Here is a 27,575-nt window from a genome sequence, read left to right as displayed (position 1 = left end):
CCAGGAGCCTAATATCTCTGGAAGGAAAAATATTTGACATTATGAGTATGATATAAGAAGCCAAGAAAAGTAGTGAGAGATTAGCATTGAGCAAGGAGTAAGGCTGCTGGTGCAGTAGATAAGAGTGCTGGGCCTGAAGTTTGGAAAGCTTATTTTTGTGAATTCAAATTTGACATACTTATTAACTGTATGTGTGACCCTGAGCAAGTCATTAACTTTGCTTGCCTCAGTTCCCAAATCTGTAAAATGAGCTGCAGAAGGAAACGTCAAACTACTCTACAAAAGCCCCAAATGGGATCACAAAAAGGTGTACAAAACAGCTAAAAACAACAAAAACCACTTCATCACATCATGTGAGACAAGAATTAAGAAGGTAGTAGCAGAAGGAATTTAAGGGATAAGACACTAAGAAGAGGGTAGATGACCTTCCCCCTTCTCCCCCCCCTAAAAGGTAAATTTCTCAGCTGGAAGAAGAGGGAAACCAATGGAAGTTTGAGGAGTGATGAAACTATTTGAAAGAACCACTGTGGATACTGGGAATAGTGAGTTGATAAGGGAAAATCAGTAGAGAGATTTTCTAGCAGTAATGAAGGCTCAATTGGGATTGTGAAACAAATTTGTAGCAGACCTATTCAGGTTTTGTAATTATATATCTTCTTAATTAAACAATACATATGTAGGACTGACAATGTTAAAGGGATGGAGAATGATGGGAGTGATGTGAAACTGAGATGTAATGGGCAATGTGATAATTTATCAATTATAGTCTCTAATTGTCTTTCATAATTTTATGTCTTATTGGATTATTAGAGAAAGTGTCGAAAAAGGAAAAGATCTATTCTAGCTCATTTGGGTGATTACTCTAGACATTCTTTCTACCTGTTTTTGCAAAAGGATCTTCTAATACTGAGAAGTCTTTTATATATGGAAACAAATAGGAAGTGTTGTATGTGTTTGGGGATGGGGATAAAACAGTGGACCTGTGGTTAAGAAAGTCCTGAATTCACCTATACTTTTTGGACTTTTACTAAATAGTGTGATCCTGAAGAAATTATTCATTACTCAAATCATCTTTTGTAGTCTAAAAGATGTGAATTCAAATGTATTCTTTTAGACTTTTATTTAGATGTGTGACTCTGAAACTTAAACCTTTCTCTTTCTCAGTTTTCACATCTGAGGTAATAATTGCACCTGCTTCCCATTGTGGTGATAAGGATCAACTAAGATAATATTTCTAAAGCATTTTACAGACCTTGAATCACTAAATGAATGCTCATGATTATTTACATTATTTAATGGGCTTATTCTTAAAATACCATTAAGTCTTTCAAATTTTACTATGGGAGGGGGTTGGAAGTGGGGAGGGGAATGGACAGCTAGTTGGTGCAACAGATAGAACAACAGTTCTGAAGTTAGGAGGACCTGAGTTCAAGTTTGGTCTCAGATACTTAGCACTGCCTACCTGTGTGACACTGGAGAAGGCAACTTAAACCCGATTGCCTCAGGGAAAAATTATTGCAGGAATTCCTGAATTCATTGTTTTTCATTTTTTTTTTTATCTTTTATATTTATCCATACATCTCTTATACTTATTATCTTCTTTTTTCAGTCCAGTTAATATTTTTTAATTGGTTACTTTAGTATTTTTTAAAATCTATAGATCTAACATCAATATTTATTGTCTACGGCATATGTACAAAGTGGTTTCACTTTTTTTTTTTTTAAAACCTCTCGTGAATCTTTTTATTTCATAGCATAATTGCAATTATCTAATTTTTTCACCTAATTTTAACTTAATATATAAATTAGAAGAAGAATTATGTGAAAACTGAGGCCTCTACTTTTTCCCTTTATGGATGGCACATTTAGTATGAGTTTTTAAAGTAGTTCTACTTGTCTTTGTTTCCTTCTGCATATTATTTTTTTCATTTAAGAAGTGCTTCCATGATCACCTTTTAATTTTCCTTAATTTTTTTTTTGGGGGGAGAAGGGGAGCTTGTGATATGTGGTAGCCAATTATTGTTAAACTTTCCCCCTTCCCTCTCAATCCATTCCCTTTGGGAAAATAAAATAAAATTATGTAACATTGTCTGTTAAAGAAAAATAAATTTCTACAATAATCATATGTTTCATTTTCCATGCTTGAGTCTTATTACCTCTCTCCAGAAAAAAGTTGGTCTTTGTTTTGGTCAGAGTTCTTAAGTCTTTAGGAGTTGTTCTTTATAATCTTGTTATTATATTAATTATTTTCGGATTTTATTTAACTTCCTTCTACATAAGTTTGTACATATCTACCCAGTTGTCTCTGAAAGTGTTCTTTTCATTAATTCTTATGAAATAGTATTTTCTTTACATTCAAATAGCATAATTTGTTTAACCATTCTGAAACTGGTGGACAGCCCTTAGTTTGTAAATTTTTGTCACTATAAAAAGTGTTATAGATAATTTTAGACATATGGATCCTTTTCCATTCTTTGATCTTTTTTGGTGTGGAGGTATGGGGAGCCTGAAGTTAGGTTAATAGTGGTATTAGGGTAGTGTTGAGTCTGTACAAGTGATTTTTTAAGAGAGGAATTTATCGTTTCAAATTGCTTTATGGAAAGATTGGATGAATTAACAGTGTCACCAGCAATGTATTAGTGATCCATCATTCCAATATTGACTTTTTGATCTTAATATTGGCCATTCTACCCCCTCCCTGCCTTTGGTCATTATTAATATCATTATCATTTTTCTGGGTTTGAAATGAAATCTCATTTATTTTGATTTGCATTCTCTTATTAACTGTATACTCTTACATATCATTGTTATTTTGGAACTCTTCTGTTAACTTTCCCTTTTGAGAGATAACTTGTTTGTTCTTGTAGATTTATTTTGGTACACTTAAGGTTGGCTATTTGAAAGTCGAATATTTATTGCAAATTTCCCCCCCCCCCCAATACTTAAAAAAAAATCTTTAACTGCCCTGATCATTTAAATTTTTTAATTTCATAAAATTATGATTTTCTTCATCTGTTATGAGTTCCTTTCATTCCTTGTCTTGCTAATAATTCTCCTGATAGCCATACATGTGAGTCACATCCATTTCTTTCAATTCTGTTATGTTGCTACAACCCTTTGTATTTAGGTCCCATGGCTATTTACTACTTTTGTTATGAATAGCATCACCATTTTGCTGTCTTGAATTTAGTGGCCTTGTGTGTAGAAGTACTTCTCATTGCATAATAAATTAAAACCTAGGATTTAAAAGGATACAACTAACGGTAATTAGAGTGCTAGATCTAGCTCAGAAAAATTCATTCCCTTGTGTACAAGTGTGGCCTTGTCACACTAGCTATGTGACCTTTTTTAAGTTACTTAACCCTGTTTCTCATCTGTAAAATGAACTGGAGAAGATACTGCCAAACCCAGTATATTTTTTAAGAAAAACCCAAAATGAGATCACAAAGAGTTTGACATAACTGAAATGAAAACATCACAGGAACGACAAATTAAACTTGAGAGCATGCTAAAATTGAAAAGAGTAATTAAGCAAATGCCTCCTGAATGATGTTGAGAATCTAAAAAACTTGCCCAACAACTATACTTTTATCAGTAGATTACAAATTGGGATATGACATAAAGGGCCATCTTTAGTCTTTCAGATTTGACCCATATCAAGATAATTCATTTTATACTACTATGCAAGTGCATTTATATATACACTTTACTTCCACTGATAAGGTATGTTGACTTTAAAGTCTTGTGAACCTTTAATATGTCTTATATACAAGGATAATCCTGATACTACTTATTACAATACAATGAACATAGAAAGCCATTTATACTATTTGAGAGAACTGAATTTCAGGAATGATCTAAAATGATTATTAATTTAATAGCTATTTAAAAATCATAAACATGGGGTAGGAGAGAAGAGAGATCCTAACAGGGAAGACTCTTTATATAGTTAGTAGTTTTTGTTACTGTTTTTACATCATATGTATAGGATTTCTGTTTGTGGAAAGTAAAGGCATTGGATATATAGGACAGGAAAGAACATATTCATATATATGGGGGGAGGAAAGGATTTCTATTTGTGGAAAGTAAAGATATTTTTGATAGGTCTTAACAGGTGAGTAGACTTTCAGTAGGCAGTGATCAAGCAAAGTAGGTTTATCTGATGTTTTTAGGAGCTATATAAGGAAAGCTTGAAAGCAGAAAAAACATTTGGTGAATGATAAATAATGAATGTCTGGCTGGGGTTGCAGAATTAAGTGAAGAGAAGTATGAGGGAAAGCTGGAAAGGCTGGCTCATGCTAGATTGTGAAAGGCCATGAGTATTAGGGACATTAGTGAATGAGAGATGATATTGTCATAAAAGTGAATACTGGGCAAGTCTTTTTAAGTATGTTTCTGTCTTTAAAACAAATTCCTAACTCTGCTATCTCTGTTAAACACTAATCTGTCTCCTTTTTAATTGAGGAAGTGTGCTACTTCTACGAATTCACTAACCTCCCTTGATTTTCTCTAATTTATAATGTAGTATTTCATTCTTAAAACTCTCTTCAAGGTCCCCAGTGGCCTCACTTAATTCAAGGGCCATTTCTTTTTGACCTCCTTTTCTTGGACTTCCTTACAGATTTTGATATTTTTTGTCCTGTTGCTGCTGCACCCTCTAGGAAGGACCACTAGAGATTGAATTCCTTTTCTCTGCATTTTTTGGGCATATGTGTCCTTACATTCACCTCACTCTTGGGTCGCCTCTTTTCTTCTTTCAAACTACTGTAATACTGCTGGGTTGTCCTTTGCCAATGTCTTCCTTGTCAAAACAGATTCAAAGTTCTTATCATGAGAGTGTCCTTGTATCACTTCTGACCGACCTCCATGTGAGTACTTGCCATAAAATGGTATAAAATTGTCTTATAAGCAAACATAAAAAGGACAGCTCATCAGAGTTGGGCACATAATAGGTTAAATGCTTTTCATTCATTCTTTGTATAGTCTTTTCCTTTGACTTTCACTGTTTAGGGACTTTAAACTGGCTTTTCCCAATTCTTTAATATTGTTGAAATTTTATTGGGAAGGAACCCATGAAGAAGAGATAGAGCTTAACTTGCTGGTGGGAATGAAATGAAGAAAATAAAGGAATTGAGCCAGAAACTGTGGCAGCACCAGTGAGATAAGATGGGCAATTAATTGGGTTCAAACTGGTTTCTCTTAATCTTTTTCAGTTCAGATATTTGAGTAAATGGGTAAAAAAAAAATTCCAGATTAATGATAAGACTTAGTTGAATTTGTATGGCAATAATGTATTAGATTAAATTAGAGTAATTTTGTGATTTTTGCCAGGGGTTTTGAAGAAATGTTTTCAAGGTTTGAGGATTGGAGAAAAGTGTAGGGGACATAGGGCAATTATTTAGAATCCTGGTGCTGTCCATGGTACCTGAAACTCAAAGATGGAATTTTATTTTGTTAAGAAATCAAGAAATTATCTAATTTTCACTTCTCTTTTTCTGATCAGGAAGTAGTTCTATTTTTCCTGTTTGCATCCACTCCTCCCCCAATTATGGTCTAAGGGAGAAGGAGTCATTTGAGACAGGGCACATACCTTTCTTTTCTCTAACAATTTCAGGTGCTTTGTATGTCCTACTGTTCCTTACTCTTTTTTTCACCAGTATTATATCGTTTATATATAATATAGTAAATATATATTGAATCTTGAAAGTAGTAATCAATTTATGCCATTGACATCTTTATTTTTTTTAGTATAATTTGTTAATATTTTGATGTATAAAAAGATTGAGAGTTAAAATTTGATGGCAATGGGAAAGAGGACTGGTTGTAAAATGTTAGTAGAGTTATGTTTACAAGAGCTTTAGTTTTTTAAACTTTTAAAGTTTCTTTTTTATTAATGTTGTAAGTTTTAGGTTGGTTATCTAAAACACTTATATTAAAACAATTTTGAAAACATTTAATTTGATATTTAAGACACTGGTCCACTACAAGAATTGAAAGTTACAAAATTAAGAATTTTGAAATTTCTTCTTTCGAAATTTCTCTTTCTTTTCTTTTCTTTTTGAGGCATTTGGGGTTAAGTGACTTTTACTTAACACAGCTAAGTGTTAAGTGTCTGAGACAAGATTTGAACTCAGGTCCTCCTAACTTTAGGGCTGGTACTTTATCTACTGCACTCCCTAGCTTCCCCAAGGCTACAATTTCTAAAAGCTTAGTGGTGTAGCATTCAGAGTATGTAGTGTAGTTATTATTTCATGATTGTGATTTTTGTGCATGTTTTTAGTTAATAAAGCTAAGAATAGCAATTGAAAACCTTTAAGAAATTTAAGCTTATATAAAATTGAAAAAAATGAAAAATACAATTTTCAATTTCAAGTTTTTATATTTATTAGAATTTTATATTATTAAAATTAGGTTTGGATTAAGGGTTTTTCCTCCTTTTTGTCCCCTTTAAAGAACATTTAAAAATAGTAAAAATCTTTAATCAGTTCTTAAGACACTCTCCAGGGGTCTTCAAACTTTTTAAATAAGGGGCCAGTTTACTATCCCTCAGACTGTTGGAGGGCCGGACTATAGTAAAAACAAAAACTTTGTTTTGTGGGCCTTTAAATAAAGAAACTTCATAGCCCTGGGTGAGGGGGATAAAAGTCCTCAGCTGTCACATCTGGCCCGTGGGCCATAGTTTGAGGACCCCTGCTATACCCTATATACTATGTAAGGGAATAAAATCTTTTCCTCATTTCCCCATCCACAGTGCCATTTGTGAATTGAAACTAGTAGGGATAATGCTTCATTTCTTACTTTGGCAACATGAGTTTTTGAGAGGACCAAATTTTTTTTAGAGTTCATTTTGTTTGGATTTTAGCCCCGTGGACTTTCTCCCCCTTTTTCCTCTTATGGAGTCCCTTGTCAAAAGCTCCTAAAATAACAAATGAGTTTGAATGGCTTTTAAATCTGACTTCCAAACCTGTTCCTCATTCATCAGTCACTTGCTGTTGTTGTGGGCATATGCCTTAAACCAAACTTCATTATCTAGAGGAAAAAAAAAACCTTTTGATTTTCTAAACAATTTCTATATTAGTTTGCTTATAAGGAATAATTCCATATTCAATAATGTTTTACATAAAATCTGTATGGTCAATGGCTTTTTTTTTTTTTTTTAGTAAAGTATATGCAAGTATTATATTTTCTCTTCTATTCCTTATTCTTTGTATTTTATATCACCTTGTTGTTTTCATGTTGAACTTGTCATGACACTATTTTTTCTGGGCAAAGATACTAGAATGGCTTGCCATTTCCTTCTCTTTCATTTTTTAGATGAGGGACTGAGGCAAACAGGGTTTAAGTGACTTGCCCATTGTCACAAGCCAATGAGTATCTTGAGTCTGGATTTGAACTCAGGTTTTCCTGACTCTGGCCTGTTGCTTTATACATCATACTACCTACTTTCCCATTTGACATCATAACATTCCATTTATTTTTTGTATTTATCAGTTTGTTTACTATAGGCAGAATTCCATTCCACAATTTTGGGACATCCATGAGCCACTGATAGTGGTGCTGATGGTGGTAGTGGTAATGATAAGAAAAGGAGGAGGAAGAGGGGAATGGGTAGAAAATAAAGTTTAGGCCAACTTATGGAGAGGTTTTGAAAATCTAGAGGAATAGGATGAAGGTAAATATGAGGGTAGATTGGAATCAGATACAAATAAAGGGAGGCTTTTCAGTAATTCAACTGTAAGATAATATAGGCCTTAATCAAAGTGATATTGTTGAAAATTTCCCCTAACCCCCACCCATCTCCCCCAAAAATACATTGAAGAGGAAGAATATGATATTTTGTTCTTAGGCTATAGGACATGTTGATTTTTACATTAAATTGATTAGCAGATGAAGGAAGAAAGAAACTATTTATGTTTTACCTTGATATAGGCTGTGAAATGTTAGTCTATTCCTTAGTTTCTGCCATGCAGTTTTCCAGTTTTCCTAGCAAATTTTCTTATCCCAGAAGCTGGAGTCATTTGAGTTTATCAAACAGTAGATTATTATATTCATTGTCCATGATATTTTGTGTACTTAACCTATTCTACTATCCACCACTCTATTTCTTGATCACTGTCAAATGGTTTTGATGATTACTGCTGTTTTTTTTTTTTAATAGCTTTTTATTTACAAGATATATGATGGGTAATTTTACAGCATTGACAATTGCAAAACCTTTTGTTTCAACTTTTCCCCTCCTTTCTCCCATCCCCCTCCCTCAGATGGCAGGTTGACCAATACATGTTAAATATGTTAAAGTATAAAGTAAATACAATATATGTGTACATGTCCAAACAGTTATTTTGCTGTACAAAGAGAATTGGACTTTGAAATAGTGTACAATTAGCCTGTGAAGGAAATAAAAAATGCAGGCAGACAAAAATAGAGGGATTAGGAATTCTATGTAGTGGTGATGATTACTGCTTTATAGTAAAATTTTAGGTCTAGTATGGTTAGGCCACTGTTCTTCACATTTTTCCCTCAGTTATTCCCCTTGATAATCCTTGAATTTTAGTTCCAGATGAATTTTTGTTATTTTTCTCTATAGCTTGTATGAATTAAATTTTTTTGCAGTTTGGTATGGCACTGAATAAGCAGATTAATTTTGGCGGAATTGTCTATCCATGAGCAATTGATATTTTCCCTGTTGTTTAGATCTGATTTATTAGTGTGAAGTGTGTCATAATTGTGTTCATCTTCTCATCTTCTGCATCTGTCTCATCATCTGTAGACTCCCAGAAACTTTATATTGTCTACAGTTAATTTAAATGGTATTTCTCTTTCCATTTCTTGTTGCTGGGCTTTGATGGTAATATAGAGAAATGCTGGTGATCTATTTGGGTTCATTTTATATCCTGCAATTTTGCTAAAATTGTTAATTCATATAATTTTTTTGTTGGTCTCTAAATATTTGTAAAGAGTGATGGTTTTATATTACATTTTTAAAATTCCTTCAATTTCTTTTCTTGCGAAAGCTAACATTTCTAGTACATTAGTGAACAATAGTGATGCTAACGAGTGCTCTTGTTTTACCCCTCATCTTACTGGGAATATTTCTAGCTTATCCGCATTACATATAATGCTTGCTGATGATTTTAGGTAGATGCTGCTTATTTTAAGGAAAACCTCATTTGTTTTAATGGTCTTTTAGTGTTTTGTTTTTTTTAATTAAAAAAAAGCATTTATTAAGCATATAATGTTTCAAGTTCCATTCTAAGTACTAGGGTTATAAAAACAAAAGAATTGCAGTCTTTGTCTTGAAGGAATTTCCATTATTTCCTTTCTTGTTTGTTTTTAACACACATTGCTAATATGAATAATGTTGGGAGAGAAAAATAAAAGCAAAAGGGAAAAAACATGGGAGAGATTAAAAAAACAGAAAAAAAGAAGTGAACATAGCATGTGTTGATTTATATTTAGTCTCCTTAGTTCTTTTTTCTGGATGCAGATGGCATTTTCTGTCCAAAGTCTATTGGAATTGCTTTGGCTCACTGAACCACTAAGAAAAATCAAGACTTTGATAGATGGATCATCGTACATTCTTGCCATTATTATGTTCAATGTATTCTTGGTTCTGCTTGTTTTGCTCAGCATCAGTTTATGTAAATCAACTCAGAGTTGTTTTAACTTACATTTCTCTAATCAGTAATCATTTAGAGCATTTTTTCATGTAATTATAAATGACTTTTGAATTTCATCATCTGAAAATTATTCATATTCTTTGACCATTTCTAAAGTAGAGGATGGCTTGTATTCTTACAAATTTGACACATTTTAAAAATGTTTTAGAAATGATACTTTTTTATGTTAAACATGGTAGAAATGTATATTAAATCCAATATATGCATAAATATTTATGCAATTATCGTGCCACACGAGAGAAAAAGTGAAGCAAATAGTGGAAGCAAGCCATAACAAAAAGAGTGAAAATGCTACTCATACTCATACTCAGTTCCCTAAATTCTCTCTCTGAGGATAGATGGCTCTCTTCATCACTGAACAATTTGAACTGGTTTGAATAACTTGTTGAAAGAGAGCAATGTTTATCAGAATTGATCATTGTATCAGTGATAGCCTGGTTCTGCTCATTGCACTCAGCATCAGTTCATGTAAGTCCTTTGAAATCATCCTGTGGGTCGTTTCTTACAGAACAATAATAATCCATAACATTTATATACCATAGTTTATTCAGCCATTCTCCAGTTGATGGGCATCCACTCAGTTTCCAGTTTCTAGCCACTACAAAAAGGGCTACCACAAACATTTTTGCACATATAGGTCCCTTTCCCTCCTTTAAGATCTCTTTGGGATATAACAGCAGTAGTAACACTGCTGGATCATAGGGTATGCACAATTTGATAACTTTTTGAGCATAGTTCCAAATTACTCTCCAGAATGTTTGGATGCCTTCACAGTTCTACCAACAATATATTAGTGTCCCAGATTTCCCACATCCTGTCCAACATTCGTCTTTTTTTTTTTTTTTTTTTTTCCTGACAATCTGAGAGGTGTATAATGGTATCTCAGAATTGTCTTGATTTGCATTTCTCTGATCAATAGTGATTTATCTTTAGTGGTTTTTATAGGAATGGGAAAACAAGGGGTATTTTAAGTGCCAGATCTTTGCATCTTGTTTGGTCATAAATTGTTCTCCAATTTTGATTAAATTGAAAAGGTTATGCGCAAACAAAACCAACACAGCTAAGATTAGAAGGAAAGTAGAAAGCTGGGGAACAGTTTTTACAGCATTTCTGATAAAAACCTCATTTCTAAAATATTTAGAAAACATTTATAAGAGTAAATACTATTGTCCAATTGACAAATGGTCAAAGGATATGAATAGGCAATCTTCAGATGAAGAAATTAAAACCATTTGTAGTCATCTAAAAAAAATGCTCTATATCATTATTGCTCAGAGAATTGCAAATTAAAACCATTTTGATGGTACTACCCCCTATACTCTTCGGATTGGCTAAGATGACAGGAAAAGACAATGACAAATGTTGGAAAAGGGGATAAGGGAAAACTAGGACACTAATACATTGTTGATGGAATTGTGAACTGTCCTAGCCATTCTGGAAAACAATTTGGAACTATGTCCAAAGGGCAATGAAACAATTTGATCCAACTGTGCTGCTACGGGGTCTGTGTCCTAAAGAGATCTTAAAAAAGGAGAAAGGGCTGCTGGGGGTCCTTTCTCATGATGGCAAAAAATGGGTAAACTAGCAGATGTCCATCAGTTAGGGAATGGCTGAATAGTTGTGGTTATATGAAAGTGATGGAATGTTATTGTTCTATAAGACATGGCAAGCAGGCTGATTTCAGAAAAGCCTGGAAAGACTTACATGAACTAATACTGAGTGAAATAAGTAGATGTACACAGTAACAGCAAGATTGTGTGATCAATTATGATATACTTAGCTCTTCCCAGCAGTGTGGTTGATGTGATTCAAGACAATTACAATACAATTGGGATGTAAAATGCCTGCCTTTGGCATCTAGAGAGAGATTTATGGCAAATGAAAGCATATTGTTTTCATCTTTGTTTGCTTTTTTTTTTCTCCTCGTGATTTTTTCCCTTTTGTTTGTGATTTTTGTTGATTTTTCTTTCCCAATTTGAGTCATATAGAAATGTTAAAAATTGATTATACATATTTTCAGTTTTCTTGCTGTCTTGGGAAGGGAAGGGAGGAGGAGGTAAGGAAGAGGGGGGGTGGAGGAAAAAATTGCATCTCAAAATAATGTTGAAAAAAGTTACGTCATAACACACATTTAAAAAGAAATAGCAAGTTGTACGTAATAGATTTAATTAATTAATCCATAAGTCTATTATGTGCAATCGTCTTTTTCTTTCTGCTGCTATGATAGAAATGCTTGTTTTATTTCTTATAAAATATAGTAAAAATAAGACTTCCTTGAATCTGTTGATCATTTTTTATAGAGCAAACAGACATAGTTGGAAAAGAAATGTAATTTTAATAATTAAGTAATAACTGAAGAGAGATCTGAAACACCAGGAGATCTCAGACTAGACTTTTGAGAACCATGCCTCACAATATAGCTCTGATTGTCTCAAAGGAGCCCCTCTTCCCTTTAGTAGTATTTAAGTTCTTGTTGCTTTTAGGATAAAATACTAGATCATCTAGATCATCATCATGGTCTTTACCTTTCCCTATTTTAATATTACACTTGATTCATCACATCAGCAAGTGCTACTTGGGCAAAAATAATCCCATTTCTCAAGGAACTATCATTTTAATGGGAAAGGAAACATGCTAAAAAAATTATTTCCAAACAGAATAATCTCAGATCAAAGGCACTAACATTAAGGGAAATCTAAAATGCTACTTTGCCAAAGGTTGGATTTTTAAAAGACTTCAGTTAAGTCAAGAAGAGATGAGGAAGGGCTGTGAATGCTAGATACCAGGACAAGCCAGGAAGTGAAAATGCGGGAAATCAAATAATGGGGGGGAAAAAAAGTGGTGGTTTTTTTTTTTTTTTTTTTTTTTTAACAAATAGGCTGGGTTCTTTTGAATATGTAAATCAGTGGAATAAAGTATAATTGGCCTGGAAAAGTAAGAAGTGATCAGATTATTGAAAGAATTTCAAAATCCAATTAGATAATTTTATATTTGAATTGGTTTTAACCAAGTTGGGTTCAGAATGTGAAAAAAAAAATTCTAAAATGTCAATTTTGAACGTATTCTGTCTTTCTGTCTTTCAAAGGGAATGGGGGGAAGTGTTGATCAGTGTGTGTTCACCTGTATGAAGATCTAGCATAGGAGACTGAGGAGTTCTTACACAGGTATGAGGAGAGAAAAAAGGTCACGCAAACCCAGAGAAAGCTTTTAAAAGACAGCAAAGGTAGTTTAAGAGAATGATAGCCTCCAAAAGTCAAAAGAAAGAATTGAGAAAAAGTGGGACATTTGGGAGATTAATTGACAATTTTGGAGAGTGGTTTCAGTTGAATGAATCTAGATGGTAAGGGGAAGAGGAAGTTGAGGCAGGAAGTGTAGACAATATAGCAAGAATGCTCTGATTAAGTAACTTTTTCCCCCTAAGAAAGGAATGTTGCTGTATTTATAAGCAGCAGCGGGGAATGGGAAGATGGTGGGGGTGGGAAGTAAAATGATACAGGGAGATTTAAATATAAGAGGCAAAGGTCATTAATATAAATATATATATATATATATTTTAATTAAAATTTGTCTACTGAAAGAAAATCATTTAGGTTGTGATTCCGGACTTGATGGTCCTTCTTACATATCTCTCTGTTTAAGTCCTGAATATGTAAGAAGGACCATCAATGAAAGAGTTGGATGAATGAGAAGAGTTGTACAGAAAGATATCTTGAGATTAAAAGACTAATCTTTTCCAGTAAATTATGAACTTTGAGAAGGAAAGAGTTGCCATCGAAACCTGAGAAAGATTAGAATAGCCACTTTCTTGAGTGGGTCAGTGAATGGATTACAGAAGATTACCTTTTGTAAAAGGATTTTCTTTTAAGCAAGGACTTGGTTGAGATTATATAACATATTTTTAGTGGATCTGATTATTATGTCTTAAATTCACCCTAAAATTGGGAACTAAGAAACGTAGTTCTCTTTTAGGTCTTTTAAATATTTAATAGATTCAATTAATTTCAAGTGAGAAAGGACCTTGGAAAGATATTTTCTAGGATAATGGTTCTTAATATGTAATCTGTGAACTTGGCCTTGAAATATTAACATTTTTATTAATAATTAGTATCATCAAATATTTATATTGTCATTATCATTAATGTCAATAAATAAAATTGTTTTAATTGGTTTTCTTTGTAATACTTTGTATTTTATGGATTTTAAAAACATTATTCTCATAAGATATCCATAGGTTTTAGTTTTTATATAGTTTTATAATTGACAAAAATGGTTAATAATCCTTGTTTTAGGTCAACCCATTCGTTTTTATATTTATGAAAATTGAAGCTCTAGGAAGTTGTATGATTTGCTGTTCTGCAATTTGATGTGTACCTTGTTTCTGATTTTGATGGCTTTATATAAGTGCTGATTCATGATTAGAATATAATCTTTCCTCCCTTCAATTTTTTAACCTGGAGTCCCTAGTCTCTTCTATTTAAGATCTTTTCTGATCTTTTACTGGATACCTCCTTCCCCACATTGCCTTATAATTATTTTGTATATGTATGTATGTACATGTCTCCTCACTCCTTTAGATATAGAGGATAAATTCTGTAAGGACTAGTATGTTTTTCAACTTTGTTATCTCCAACATCTAACACTACTGTGTCTGTGTGAATTGATTGATTGTCCATTTTAAGGCTGATATAAAAATGGTGTTCTTTCCAACTGTAGAGTGTGGTGGTGGTGGTAGTTATTGCTCTCTTCTTCTTCCTCTTCTCAACCTTCCTCCCATCTCATCCTCTTTTTTATCTGAGGTCTATTATAAATTAGGCAAAATATTTTTCTGTGGCATAGCATTATAGTAGCATTTAGTAGTGGAAACTATTTGAGATTGTTTGAGGTCCTCATTCATAAAGTATATTATTTTCATCCATTTGATTCTGAAGGGAGGCAAGGATGACATTCCTTACTATTTTAACTTTATAATAGACTGGATTTTTAAAATCACTAAGTTGATTATTATACAGAGGAAAGTGAGCATCAAAGTTATGTTCCTCTGCTTCTTTTTCTTAATATTCTTTATGTTTCTTTTTTCTAGGCTGTTCGCTGCTATGAATCTCTAATCTTAAAAGCTGAAGGAAAAGTTGAATCTGATTTCTTTTGTCAGTTAGGTCACTTCAACCTCCTGTTGGAAGATTATCCAAAAGGTAAGGTTTTCTTTTCTTAACCTTTAGTAGAGAGAGAGAGAGAGAGAGAGAGAGAGAGAGAGAGAGAGAGAGAGTGTGTGTGTGTGTGTGTGTGTAAACATTTTAACATTAAAAATGATTTTTATAATGTATGATTGTTTTGATAAATGAGATAATAAACATTAAAGGTTTTGTAAACTTTAAAAAGACTGTGTGAATATAATGGGTTATGATAGGGATGAGTGATCTTTAAGTTGGCCAAAATAAATTTTAGATTTTTTTCTTCTGATTTTGATGAAGTTGGATGAAGGAAGGGGAGGGGAGGAGGAATGGCAGTTGTTGGGGGTTAGGCAATTTGCCCAGAATCATAAATCTAATTAAGTGCCAAGAGTCTGAGGCTGAATTTGAACTCTGGTCTTTCTGACTCTAGGGCTGATTCTTTAATCCATTGGACCCCTTAGCTGCCCCAACATGGATCATTTTAGAGAAAATGCATAGAGAACAAAGTGAATAATTGATTGATTTTAGAAAATTTATAGATCTTACATAGATCAGTTTATTATGAGAAAAAGATTCTGTGTATATTCATTTTGTTCATGCCTGTCTCCTCAAAAAAGTTTATTTCTTTTAGCAATAAATACAGTGTAGATGATTGGAGAGGATGATATCCAGTGGAAAAAGAGGATATTTTTAGAGCAGGGATTTTAACTTGGGCATATGAACTTTAAAAAATTATTTTTTTTTGTTAAGTGTTTTAAGTATAGTTTCTTTTGTTAACTCTATATGGTTTTTATATTATGCATTTAAAAACATTCTGAAAACAGTCTATAGAATTCACTAGACTGATTAAGGTAATAAATATGTAACAACGTAATAAAAGAAATCCCTACTTGTTGAGTTAAAAAAAAATGTTCAAAGTGTTCAAATTCTATTTCTGATGCTTACTACCAAATCACTTAACCTCCCTTGTTATTTCCCTTTGTAAAATGAGGGAGTTTGGATTAGGTGATTTAAGATCCCTTCCAATTTTTAATCTATTTATTATCTGTACCTCATAAGCAAGTACCTTATAAAGAAGTAAGTAGAATTTAGTACTTGTTTATTTTCTTACTTTCCTTGCTCTAGCTAAGAATTTTTTGGTAGTATTTAATTAATTGAATAATAGAGATTGCAAAGTAAAAATCTTAACTATCAATGAAGTTGATTGCTGCTCTAATTTAAAAAAAAAGTCTGAATCTGAATTAAGAGCAAAAATTGAGTTCAGCAGATACCCACAAAAAGAATTCCAGTTCAGTAAATATTTATTAGTTTCTCCTGTTAGTGTGTAGTATGTAGCCATATATAAAGTAATAAAGAAGTATGAAGAAATGCCAGAATCATCTTACCTAGTTATTAAATTCTCATACTTCCTTTGCTCTATAATAGTTTCAGGTGATAGTATAGAGAGAATGCATCAAATACATATACTTTGGAGGGATATTAATTGTAAGTGATGAACAAAGTTATATAGTAGTGTGGCAATTTGAAAGGGGGAATCATTATGAAAGGTGTTGTTATGATCTCCAAAAAATTTTCACAGTCTAATCATTTAAAATGTGTAAAATATCCAAGGCACTATGGAAAATAGCCCACTAAAGGCTGAGTTCTAAGATTGATTTACATTAAAGAGCTGGAAGGATTTATCAAAACAATTATACATTATAAAAATCATTTTTAATGTTAAAATGTTACATTGGTAAGGGGATTCTAAGTAAGAGGTGTGAAAAGTGTGTGGTTGAGAAATAGGCATCTCCTCTCTGAGTTCCCACTTTTTTTTTTGCCTCTCCTTTTTCCTTCATTCCTTTTCCATAGGAAAGTATTTCTTCTCTGCCTTCAACATATTCAAAGTAAGACTGAGGACTGTGGACTATTCAGAGAAGGCCCTGGGCCAGTTTGGAACACCTTAGGGGAAGCAGGTGTGGGAAAAGCTTTGGTGGTTCTATATAGTCAGAGGACCTGGGCATTCCCATACCTCTGTGACTTTAGACAAGTCACTTTAGCTTCTGTATTTTACTTACTTTATCTGGAAAATGAAAGCTTTGGACTACATGATCTCTGAAGTACCTTACATCTCTGATCTCATAGATGCCATGGCTTCCCCCATCAGTCCAGCTTTTTTCAACTGCATAGTTGCACTGACACAACCCCCCAACCAAATATTATCCACCTGCATATAAATTGGAGCTCTTTCCAAAGACACAGCTATCTGTTTACTGACCTGGTTATTTATATGTGAGTACAATAAAAGAGGATTACATGTCTGGATAATTAATTTGTTTCTGGGCTCCTCTGATACCACAATGTAAATGAAATGAAAACATGGTGTTATAATTAGGAAGGGCTTAAAGGAACTGAAAACATTTTTTTACTCACTATCCCCTCTCTCCCCCAAGCAGGCTACAATTAAGTAAGGATATATTTACACACACACATGCATTTAAATATAAGTAGGCATGCATCTAAAACAATTTTAATATGACATATATCAGTTTCTTTGGTATTTGAATTGAAGTTTGACTTTCTCTGAAATAATGATTACTAGCCCTGCCCCCCTTTCTAATAAATTATATTCCTCATTCTTGATACTGTTTGTATGTCTATTATTTACCTTTTTAATTGAAAATTTTTTTTACTTATTGAACTAAGTACAAAAATAAGACAATAGAAAAAAGAAAAAAAAAGTCATGTGCACAACAAGAAAACATCAGGCAAGATTCAGAATATATAACAATAAATTTTCATTTCAAGAAAACATCTATAATAATAGAAAAAATTATTTGTATATATTTATATTAAATTATATTTGTGAATGTCCATTCTTGCAGGTTTTTCTTATGTTCTCTGCTGAGCACTTTTTACTTTTTTCTTTTTTCTCCCTTTCATATTCTTTCTCTCTCTCTTCTCTCTCTTCCACACACACACACACACACACACACACACACACACACACACACGCATTTACCTATTTGTAAACAACACATCTAAAACAATAATAATATGGCTGATATAATGTAGATTTCTCTCCTGGTTGAATCTTTAGTACTTTGTCTTAAGATCAATTATTATTAACCCTTCTTTTTTTTTTTCCTAGTAAATTCTACTCCTGATCCTTGTTTTATAGTATTTGTATATATCTCTTATTTTCTTATCCCTCCTAACTCTTCTACTTAAATTCAGCTTGCCTTGCTTTTATTCAATTTCCTTCCTCCAGGCATCTCTCCCTTATCATCTCTTCTCATCCTTTTCTTTCCTTTTTATCCCATTCTCATTGATCGACATACCTTACCCCATTCTTGTTAATCTAAACACTCTTCTGTCCCTCATTTTATTCTATGCTACCTTTCTCCTCTCTCTTTATCCCTTTCCTATTAATCTACTCTACAAATCCTTCTATACCCCCACCTTACCCTATTCTCTCCTCTATTCTTTTTCCCACTATTTCTTCACTGATTTTGAGCATATATGTAATGTTGCCTATTTAATCCATTCCTGATGTGAGTAGATTTTCAGAACTCCTAGCCTTTCTCTCCCCTCAAATGTCTGTGTCCATTCTTCCTCATTTGTATGCTTACTATTTTATTGCCTTTTCCTAGATTTGTTTTTTAGAGCAAGATTGAGGCAGAACTATTGATCTTTTTTTTAAGCTATTCAAATTACTGATGTCAATCATAACTGTATGGTATATATTTCCGTGTGTGTGGGATGCAAAGATCCCAACTCAAATTGACTGTTCAAAGGCATGGTACAAACAGAAAGTTTCTTTTTTTTCCCCGATTCTCACAAGAAGTGGGGCAGTCCCTTCACCAGAAAGTCTGGAGCAGGAAAAGCCAATTTTACTGAAGGAGCAATGGTTATGTAGTTGAGATTGTAAAACTCTTATTTACCCACCCTCTCCTGTTAGTCCTTTTAAAATCACTGACCAACTCAATCTTTATTCCTTATTTGTCTTTGGAAGACAGGTGGGCTTTTTGTGGTACTAGGATCTTGGTTAAGCAATAAATGTTTTAAAATGTTATTAAAAAAAGGGGGCTCTGTTTTGCAGAGGTAAATAATCAGTTAAGCAAGGAGGGGTTAAAGGTTTCTAAATTACTGAGCTTAGTAGTAACTAAGGGAATTTGGTCTGTTTCAGGCTTTTCTCAATTAGATAGGTCTGGCTAGATATCTCTAAGCCATTAAATAGTTAGTCAGGTTTTTCTCTTAAACAGTTGAGCAAGGAGGTTTTCTTTTAAATGTTCTTTGCTGGAGGAGCAAATCTTTGCTCTTCTCCCAGAGCCTAATAATTAAACAAAGCCTTGATGCTGAGTCTTCAATCACCCAAGGTGATTATTCTGAAAAGCCCTCAGTTTCCCATTTCACTCACCTGTGTAAACAAACCATATGTATGTTTTAAAATCTTTTGCATTAATCTTGGATATGTTCTTAAGTTAAATTTTCTCTTAACTTTGGGTTTGACTGAAAGTCTGCAAGTTTGTTGAATGTCCATTTCTTTTTCATTCAACATTATGGAATAACTTTGTTGGATATGATATTTTTGGTCACAGGCCTTCATTCTTTTGATTGCTTATATAATATATCATATATATAACCATATATCTTTTTTTTTTTTTTCTTGTGGTTGCTGTTGAATCCTGTAATTGTAGCTCCAAGTGAATTTTTGATCTTGGGGTTTCAAAATTTGGCACTTACATTCCTATTTATCTTCTACAAAGGATCTCTTTGAGGTGGTGATCAGTTAATTTTTCTACTCTTTACTGTCATATTCTGTTACTCTGGGATAATTTTGTTGGATTTCTTGCATTTTTTTTGGTCACAGCTTTCAAGTAGTCCAATTATATTTTTCTTCTTGATTTGTTGTTCTCCAGATTGGTTGTATTTTTTAAAATAATGTTTAACATTTTGTTCTGTCTTTTCCTTCTTTATATTTTGTTTTATTTCTTGATATTTCTTCATTGGCTTCCTCTTATGTAATTCTAATTTTCTAAGAATTATTTTCTTCAAGACTCTGGAACTCCTTTTCTAGTTGGTTAATTTTTTAATAATCTTGTTTTTCTTGGATGGTTTATTAGTTTTTTTACAATTTCATTTTATTTTAAAAATCTTTTTTAAGTTTTTTTTTGTGTGTGTGTATATGCACACACATATATACATATATACACACACATATATATATATATATATATACATATATAGATATCTATATCTATATCTATCTATATCTATAAAATATAAATTTCGTTGCCCTCCTCTGAAGATGAACACTGGTCTCCCATTCCCATAGTAAGTTTTTATACTTGGGCTTGTTCTTTGCCAATTGATTTTTAATTTTTTTTAATGAGACATTTAGTGTAAATACTTCTGATTTTGAGATTTTGAGATGGGGAAGTGGTGCCTCTAACTTCACATCAGCTCTCCCATCTGACTTAGAATCCCAAACCAAAAGGTCCCCCCCCACTTACCCCTTTCTGCAAGTGCTGGCAGCCAATCCCAGTCCCCCTGCCTCTGTACCCTTGTGTGCTGGTTCCTTCTCCTCAGGCTCTGCAGCACAGTTGGACCTGGAGTTCCTAATAAGTTGAGGAGAGATCCCTTTTTTATGGTTTTGGTTGAGGTACCAGCTAAACCCAGCTCACCCCAGGGGTCCTAGTAGTTCTTTCTGTAGAGCTAGCTATGGAGCTAGCTATTTGTACTTAATGGGGGTTAATCCATGTTCTGGTTCTCTTGCTATTTTACTTTAGTTCTACTCTTTAACTTGCTTTGCTATATTACTTAACCTCCCCTACCCAAGGATTCCTCCCTTATCTTCTCCCTGGACCTCTTTCCCTTAATTTTACATTAGTCTGCACATTTTAACCCATATCCATTAATTTAAAAACCCTTCTGTAGCCCACCTTATCCTATGCCACCATTTACTTCCCTTTTTCACCCCATTTCCATTAATCTACATACATTCTCTCAGTGCTATAAATGCAGACACCTTTCTATACCCTACTTTATCCTACTCCCTATCCCAATGCTGTATTTTGGAGAATGTTATATCGTGTGTGTGTGTGTGTGTGTGTGTGTGTGTGTGTGTGTGTGTGTGTGTGTGTGTGTGTTCGTTCTCTACTTAACCCATTCCCAGCTTGAGTACGTTTTTTGAACTCAGTTCCTTCTGAGTTTCTTTTCTTCTACTTTTCATCACAGCTTTCAGGTAGTTTTAACTTATGTACAGATTTCACATTTCTATTTTTTTTCATTTTATATTCTTTCTTGGTCTTTTACAGCTCCATTAGCTTCTCCTTTCTCTGTTCTAATTTTCAAAGAGTTATTTTCATCTTTAAGGCTCTGGATTACCTTTTCTAGTTGGTTAAATTTTTTACTTAATAATTTTTTTCTTGCATGATTTTTATTTGTAATTTATTAGTTTTTCCTCAATTTCTTCTCATTTGGTTTTTAATGTCTTTTTTGAGTTCTATAAATTCTTGTTGGGCAAGTAGACATTTAACATTACTCTTTGAGTAAGAGACATTTAAAAAACAAAAAAAATTTTCTTTTCAATGTCCTCTTCTGTTCGTCCAATTCCCATAGTAAGTTTTTATAGTTGGGTTGTGTCTCCTTGATTCCTCTGGCTTTACTTCAGTTCTCCTCTCTGACCTGGAATCCCAAACCAAGAATTTTAACCCTCTTGTAAGTGCCCACAGTCCAGTCAGCAGCTTCCTTGCCCTATTGGTTCTGCATTCACCGTGTATTCTGGTTCCTTTTTGTCCAGGGACACACTTCACTATCTCAGTAGTAGCTAGGAGCGTTCCTAATCAGGAGAGAAGTTCCCTCAATCTTCCTGGACTCTCCATGTCTGCCCATGATATCTGGGAGGTGAAAGTTCCTGTGGTTGGGGCTGAGGCTAACTCTTACCAGCAAGTCCCAGGATTCCCTGTTTACCTTTTCTGTGGAACTATCCTGGAATTATTTACATTTCACACCAGTTAGGTCTTTCTTTGAGTCTTATTGAATTGTCTCTCACTGGGTTTTTCAGTCTATATTTGCTCTGGAGTGCAATTTTATTTAGATAGTGTGGTAAAATCTGGAGAGCTTCGATTTTCTGGCCTATTTTTCCACATTCCAACAGTAGGGGAGGATTCTGGGAAGATGGAGGACTCTCTAGAGAAGGATAGCTAAAATTAGCTAAAATTAAAGATTGGGAAAGTATGAGATTAGATTAGCATATGACATGACGACAGACTTTAAAAAGTTAAAATTCTTTATTTAGTGTGAATAAATGACGACAGGTGGGTAGGCTAGAAATTGGTAGTACCAACCCTGACTCTGTTACTAGTTCTAGTTCTATCATTTATTATCTGAATTTCCTTAGCAAGCCAGATAACATCTCTGAACATTGTCTATCAATGGGAAATGGCAATATTTACATTATTCTCAAATGAAATTGATAATAAAGCCCTTTACATAATTTAAATGTGAATTGTTATTGTTCTAAATCTTTTGATTATGAGTGTATAAAAGCATACATTAAAAAATATTATTATAGCTTTTTATTTGCAAAACATATGCATGGGTAATTTTTCAACATTGACCCTTGCAAAACTTTCTGTTCCAGCTCCCTCCCTGTCCCCTCCCCCCATGACAGATAGTCCAATACATGTTAAATATGTTAAAGCATATGTTAAATACAATATATATATATACACATATTTATGCTGTTATCTTGCACAAGAAAAATCAGAGCTAGAAAGAAGGTAAAAAAAATGCAAGCAAACATTAACAGAAAGAGTAGAATTTCCCAGTGTTCTTTCTCAGGGTGTAACTAGTTCTCTTCATTACTGAACAACTGGAACTGGTTTGAATCATTTCATTTTTGAAGAGAAAGCCACATCCATCAGAATTGATCATCATATAATATTGTTGTTGAAATGTATAATTATGTCTTGGTTCTGCTCATTTCACTTAGCATCAGTTCATGTAAGTCTCTCCAAGCCTCTCTGTATTCATCCTGCTGGTAATTTCTTACAGAACAATAATATTCCATAACATTCATATACCCCAATTTAGTTAGCCATTCTCCAATTGATGGGCATCCATTCAATTTCCAGTTTATTGTACTACAAAGAGGGCTGCCACAAACATTTTTGCATATACAGGTCCCTTTTCCTCTTTTAAGAATTCTTTGGGGTATAAGCCCAGTAGAAACACTGCTGGATCAAAGGGTATGCACAGTTTGATAGCTTTTTGAGCATAGTTCCAAATTACTCTTCAGAATCGTTGAATCCATTAACAGTTCCACCAACAATGTATTAGTGTCTGTTTTCCCACATCCCCTCCAACATTGATCATTATCTTTTCCTGTCATCTTAGTCAGTCTGACAGGTGTGTAGTGCTTTCTTAGAGTTGTCTTAATTTGCATTTCTCTGATAGTGATTTGCAGCCTTTTCATGTGGCTACAAATAGTTTCAATTTCTTCATCTGAAAATTGTTCATGTCCCTTGACCATTTATCAATTGGAGAATGACTTGATTTCTTATAAATTTGAGTCAATTCTCTATATAATTAGGAAATGAGGCCTTTATCAGAACCTTTACCAGTTTTATTCCCTGCTTATCTTGTCTGCATTTGTTTTGTTTGTATAAAAACTTGCTAACTCAATGTAATAAAAATTTTCTATTTTGTGATCAGTGATGATCTCTAGTTCTTCTTTGGTCCTTCCTCCACAGATCCGAGAGGTATAAAAACTATTTTATGTTCTTCTAATTTGTTTATAATATCATTCTTTATGTCTAGAGCAAAGTATATGATGTTAGGTGCTGGTCTATCCTGACTTTCTGCCATACTAGTTTCCAATATTCCCAGCAGTTTTTGTCAAATAGTGAATTCTTATGCCGAAAGCTGGGGCCTTTGGGTTTGTCAAGTACTAGATTGTTATAGTCATTGGCTGTTTTGTTCTGTGAACTTCCCATTCTACTGATCCAACCTCTCTATTTCTTAGTACCAAATTGTTTTGATGATTGCTGCTTTACAATATAATTTTAGATCTGGTACAGCTAGGTTCACCTTCATTTACATTTCTCTTCATTAATTCCCTTGAAATTCTTGACCTTTTGTTCTTTTAGATGAATTTTGTAATTTTTTCTAGTTGAGTAAAATAGTTTCTTGGGAGTTTGATTGGTATAGCACTAAATAAATAGATTATTTTAGGGAATATTGTCATTTGTTATATTTGCCCGACCTATCCACAAACACTTTGATATTTTTCCAATTGCTTAGAAGTGATTTTATTTTTTGTGGAAAGTATTTTGTTGCTTTACTTATATAGTTCCTGACTTAGTAGATAAATTCACAAATATTTTATATTATCAGCAGTTATTTTAAATGGAATTTCTCTTTGTTTCTCTTGCTGCTGGTTTTTTGTTAGTGATGTATAGGAATGCTAATGATTTATGTGGATTTATTTTGTATCCTACAACTTTTGCTAAAGTTGTGGATTATTTCTAATAGCTTTTTTGTTGGTGCTCTGGGGTTCTCTACTATCATATAATCTGCAAAGAGTTATAATTTGGTTTCCCCATTACTTACTCTAATTTTTTTTATCTCTTTTTTCACCTCTTATTGCCAAAGTTAGCATTTCTAATAAAATATTGAATAGTAATGGTGATAGTGGGCAACTTTGTTTCACTCCTGATCTTTTTGGGATCAGTTTATTGCCATTACATATGATGCTTACTGATGGTCATAAAAGGAATTTGGTATAGGACTCCTTTATTCCCTATTTTTTTTTTTTTTTCAAATAGTTTATGTAGCATTAGAGTTAATTGTTCTTTAAATGTTTGGTGGAATTGACATGTAACAATGGTGACAGGACCATCTGGTCCTGGGGATTTTTTCTTAGGGAATTGATTAATAGCTTGTTGTATTTCTTTTTCTAAAATGGGTTTAAGCAATTTACTTCCTCCTCTGTTAATCTGGGCAGCCTCTGTTTTTGAAGGTATTCATCAGGTATTCACGTATTTCACTTACATTATCAAATTTATTGGCATAAAATTTTCTCTTTGTTCTCCCTTTTAATTTTTTAAGACTAACACTTTGATTTTCCTCTTTCTAATCAGATTTACTAAAGGTTTATTGATTTTGTTGGTTTTTTCATAAAACCAACTCTTAGTTTTTTATTAATTCAGTAATTTTTTTTACATTCAATTTTATTAATCTCTCCTTTTATTTTCAGAATTTCAAGTTTAATATTTGGTGGTTTTATTTGCTCTTTTTCGTAGCTGTTTTAGTTGCAAGCCTAATTCATTGATCTTTTTTTTCTCCATTTTATGCAAGTAAGCCTTTAGAGATATAAAATTTCCCCTTATTATTGTTTTGGCTGCATCCCACATATTTTGGTATGCTGTCTCATTATTGTCATTCTCTTGGGTGAAATTATTAATTGTGTCTATGATTTGCTGTTTCACCCATTCATTCTTTAGGATGAGATTATTTAGTTTCCAATTACTTTGTGGTCTGTTTTCCCCTGGCTTTTTATTGAATGTAACTTTTATTGCATTGGGATCTGAACAAATGCATTTACTATTTATGCCTTTGTACATTTGATTTTTAGGTCTTTATATCCTAATTAATATTAGATGGTCATGTTTTGTATAAGTTCCATGAACTGCTGAGAAGAAAGTGTACTCCTTTCTGTCTCCATTCAATTTTCTTCAGAGATCTATCGTACCTAACTTTTCTAGTATTCTATTTACCTCTCTAATTTCTTTCTTATTTATTTTGTGGTTTGATTTATCTTGTTCTGAGAGTGCAAGGTTGAGATCTCCCATTATTATGGTTTTGCTGTGTATTTCTTCTTGCAGCTCTCTTAACTTCTCCTTTAGGAATTTAGATGCTATATCACTTGGTTTATGTATGTTTAGTATCGATATTGCTTCATTATTTATGGTACCCTTTAGCAAGATACAGTTTTTTCCTTATCTCTTTTAATTAGATCACTTTTTGCTTTTGCTTGATCTGATATCAGGATGGCTACCCCTGGTTTTTTGGCTTCACCTGAAGCATAGTAGATTCTGCTCTAGCCTTTTTCCTTTGCTTTGTATCACCTTGCTTTAAATGTATTTCCTGTAAACAATATATTGTTGGATTCTGGCTTTTAGTCCAGTCTATTGTTCTCCTCTTCTTTATAGGGGATTTTATCCCATTCACATTTACAGTTAAAACTACTAATTCTGTATTTCTTGCCATCTTATTATCCCCAGATTATGCTTTTCTCTTTCCTTTCCCCCTTACCCCACTCTCCAGTATTAAACTTATGGGCATCACTTGCTTCACATAGCCCTCCCTCTTTAGAATCCAGCTCTCCCCCTTTCTTAAGCCTATTCCCTACTATTTCTGTATTCCTTTCTATTTATCCTACCCCTTCCCTTTTCATTTTCCCCTCCCACTTTAATCAGATGGGGGAAGTTTCTCTGTAAACAAAATATGTGTAATATTTCCTCTTTGAGCCAAATGTGATGTGAGTAATATTCACACAGTGTTCATCCCCCTCTCTTCTTTCCCTCAGATATAATAGGTTTCCTTTGCTTCTTCGTGAGATGTTAATGTCCCTCTTTTTACTTCCACTTTTCCCTTTTTCTGGTACAATCTCCTTTCCACCTCTAGTTCCTTTTTTATATTGTAACAGTAAAATCAAATTATACATGTGTTCTCTATGATACCCATAACAGAAATACAGTTCTCAAGAGTTCTTTTTACTTTTTTGTGCTTCTCTTGGGTCCTTTATTTGGAGGTCAAGTTTTTTGTTTAACTGTTTTTTTCATCAGAGATAAATGGAATTCATTGAATTCCCATTTTTTTCCCCTGGAAGAAAATCCTCTAAAGTTTAGCTGGGTAATATATTCTTAGCTGCGTTCCAAGTTCCTTTGCCTTATGACAATATCAGATTCTCCAGGACTTTTGATCCTTTAATGTGGTTGCGGCTAGATCCTGAATAATCCTTATTGTGGTTCCTCTGCATTTGAATTGTTGTTTTTTCCTTTTTTTTCTGGCTGCTTATAATATTTTTTTCTTGATCCAATAATTGTGGAATTTTAGACACAGTATTCCTTAGAGTTTTAATTTTGGGGTCTCTTTCAGGAGGTGTTTGATGAATTTTTTCATTGGCTATTTTACCTTCTGTTTCTATGACATCTAGCTAATTCTCTTTTATGATTTCCTGAAAAATAGTGTCTAGGCTCTTTTTTTCATCATGATTTTTAGGGAGTCCAATAATTTTCTTAGATTATCTCTCCTAGATCTCTTTTCCAGGTCTGTTGTTTTCCCAGGGTAGGTATTTAACATTTTTTTCTGTTCATTTGTTTTTTTGTAGGTATTTAACATTTTTTTTTATTCATTTTTTTTTTTTTGGTTTTGCTTCTTCTTCTTCTTCTTCTTTCTTTCTTTCTTTCTTTCTCCTTCATTCTTCTTCTTCTTCTTCTTCTTCTTCTTCTTCTTCCTTCTTCTTTCTTCTTCTTCATAACTTTTTATTGACAGAGCATATGCCTGGGTAATTTTTTACAACATTATCCCTTGCATTCAATTCTGTTCTGACTTTTCCCTTTCCTCCCTCCATCCCCTCCCATAGATGGCAAACACTCTTATACATGTTAAATATGTCACAGTATATTCTAGATACCATATATGTGTGCAGAACTGAAGAGTTTTCTTGTTGCACAAG

The 27,575-nt window shown here is 33.2% G+C and overlaps 1 protein-coding gene across 4 annotated transcripts in view; it reads left to right on the top strand.

Annotated features, from left to right (window-relative positions):
* KDM6A (lysine demethylase 6A) overlaps window positions 1-27,575 on the top strand; it is a 238,885-nt gene that overhangs the window by 68,554 nt on the left and 142,756 nt on the right. For all 4 annotated transcript variants that reach the window (XM_051984985.1, XM_051984984.1, XM_051984983.1 and 1 more), the window contains exon 3: window positions 14,761-14,869. In XM_051984985.1, the coding sequence (XP_051840945.1) occupies window positions 14,761-14,869 (109 nt within the window). The remainder of the gene's footprint in view (window positions 1-14,760; window positions 14,870-27,575) is intronic.

Source organism: Antechinus flavipes, chromosome 3 (genome assembly GCF_016432865.1).
Source record: "Antechinus flavipes isolate AdamAnt ecotype Samford, QLD, Australia chromosome 3, AdamAnt_v2, whole genome shotgun sequence".
Classification (NCBI taxonomy): Eukaryota; Metazoa; Chordata; class Mammalia; order Dasyuromorphia; family Dasyuridae; genus Antechinus; species Antechinus flavipes.
This window is presented reverse-complemented; position numbering and strand designations above follow the sequence as displayed.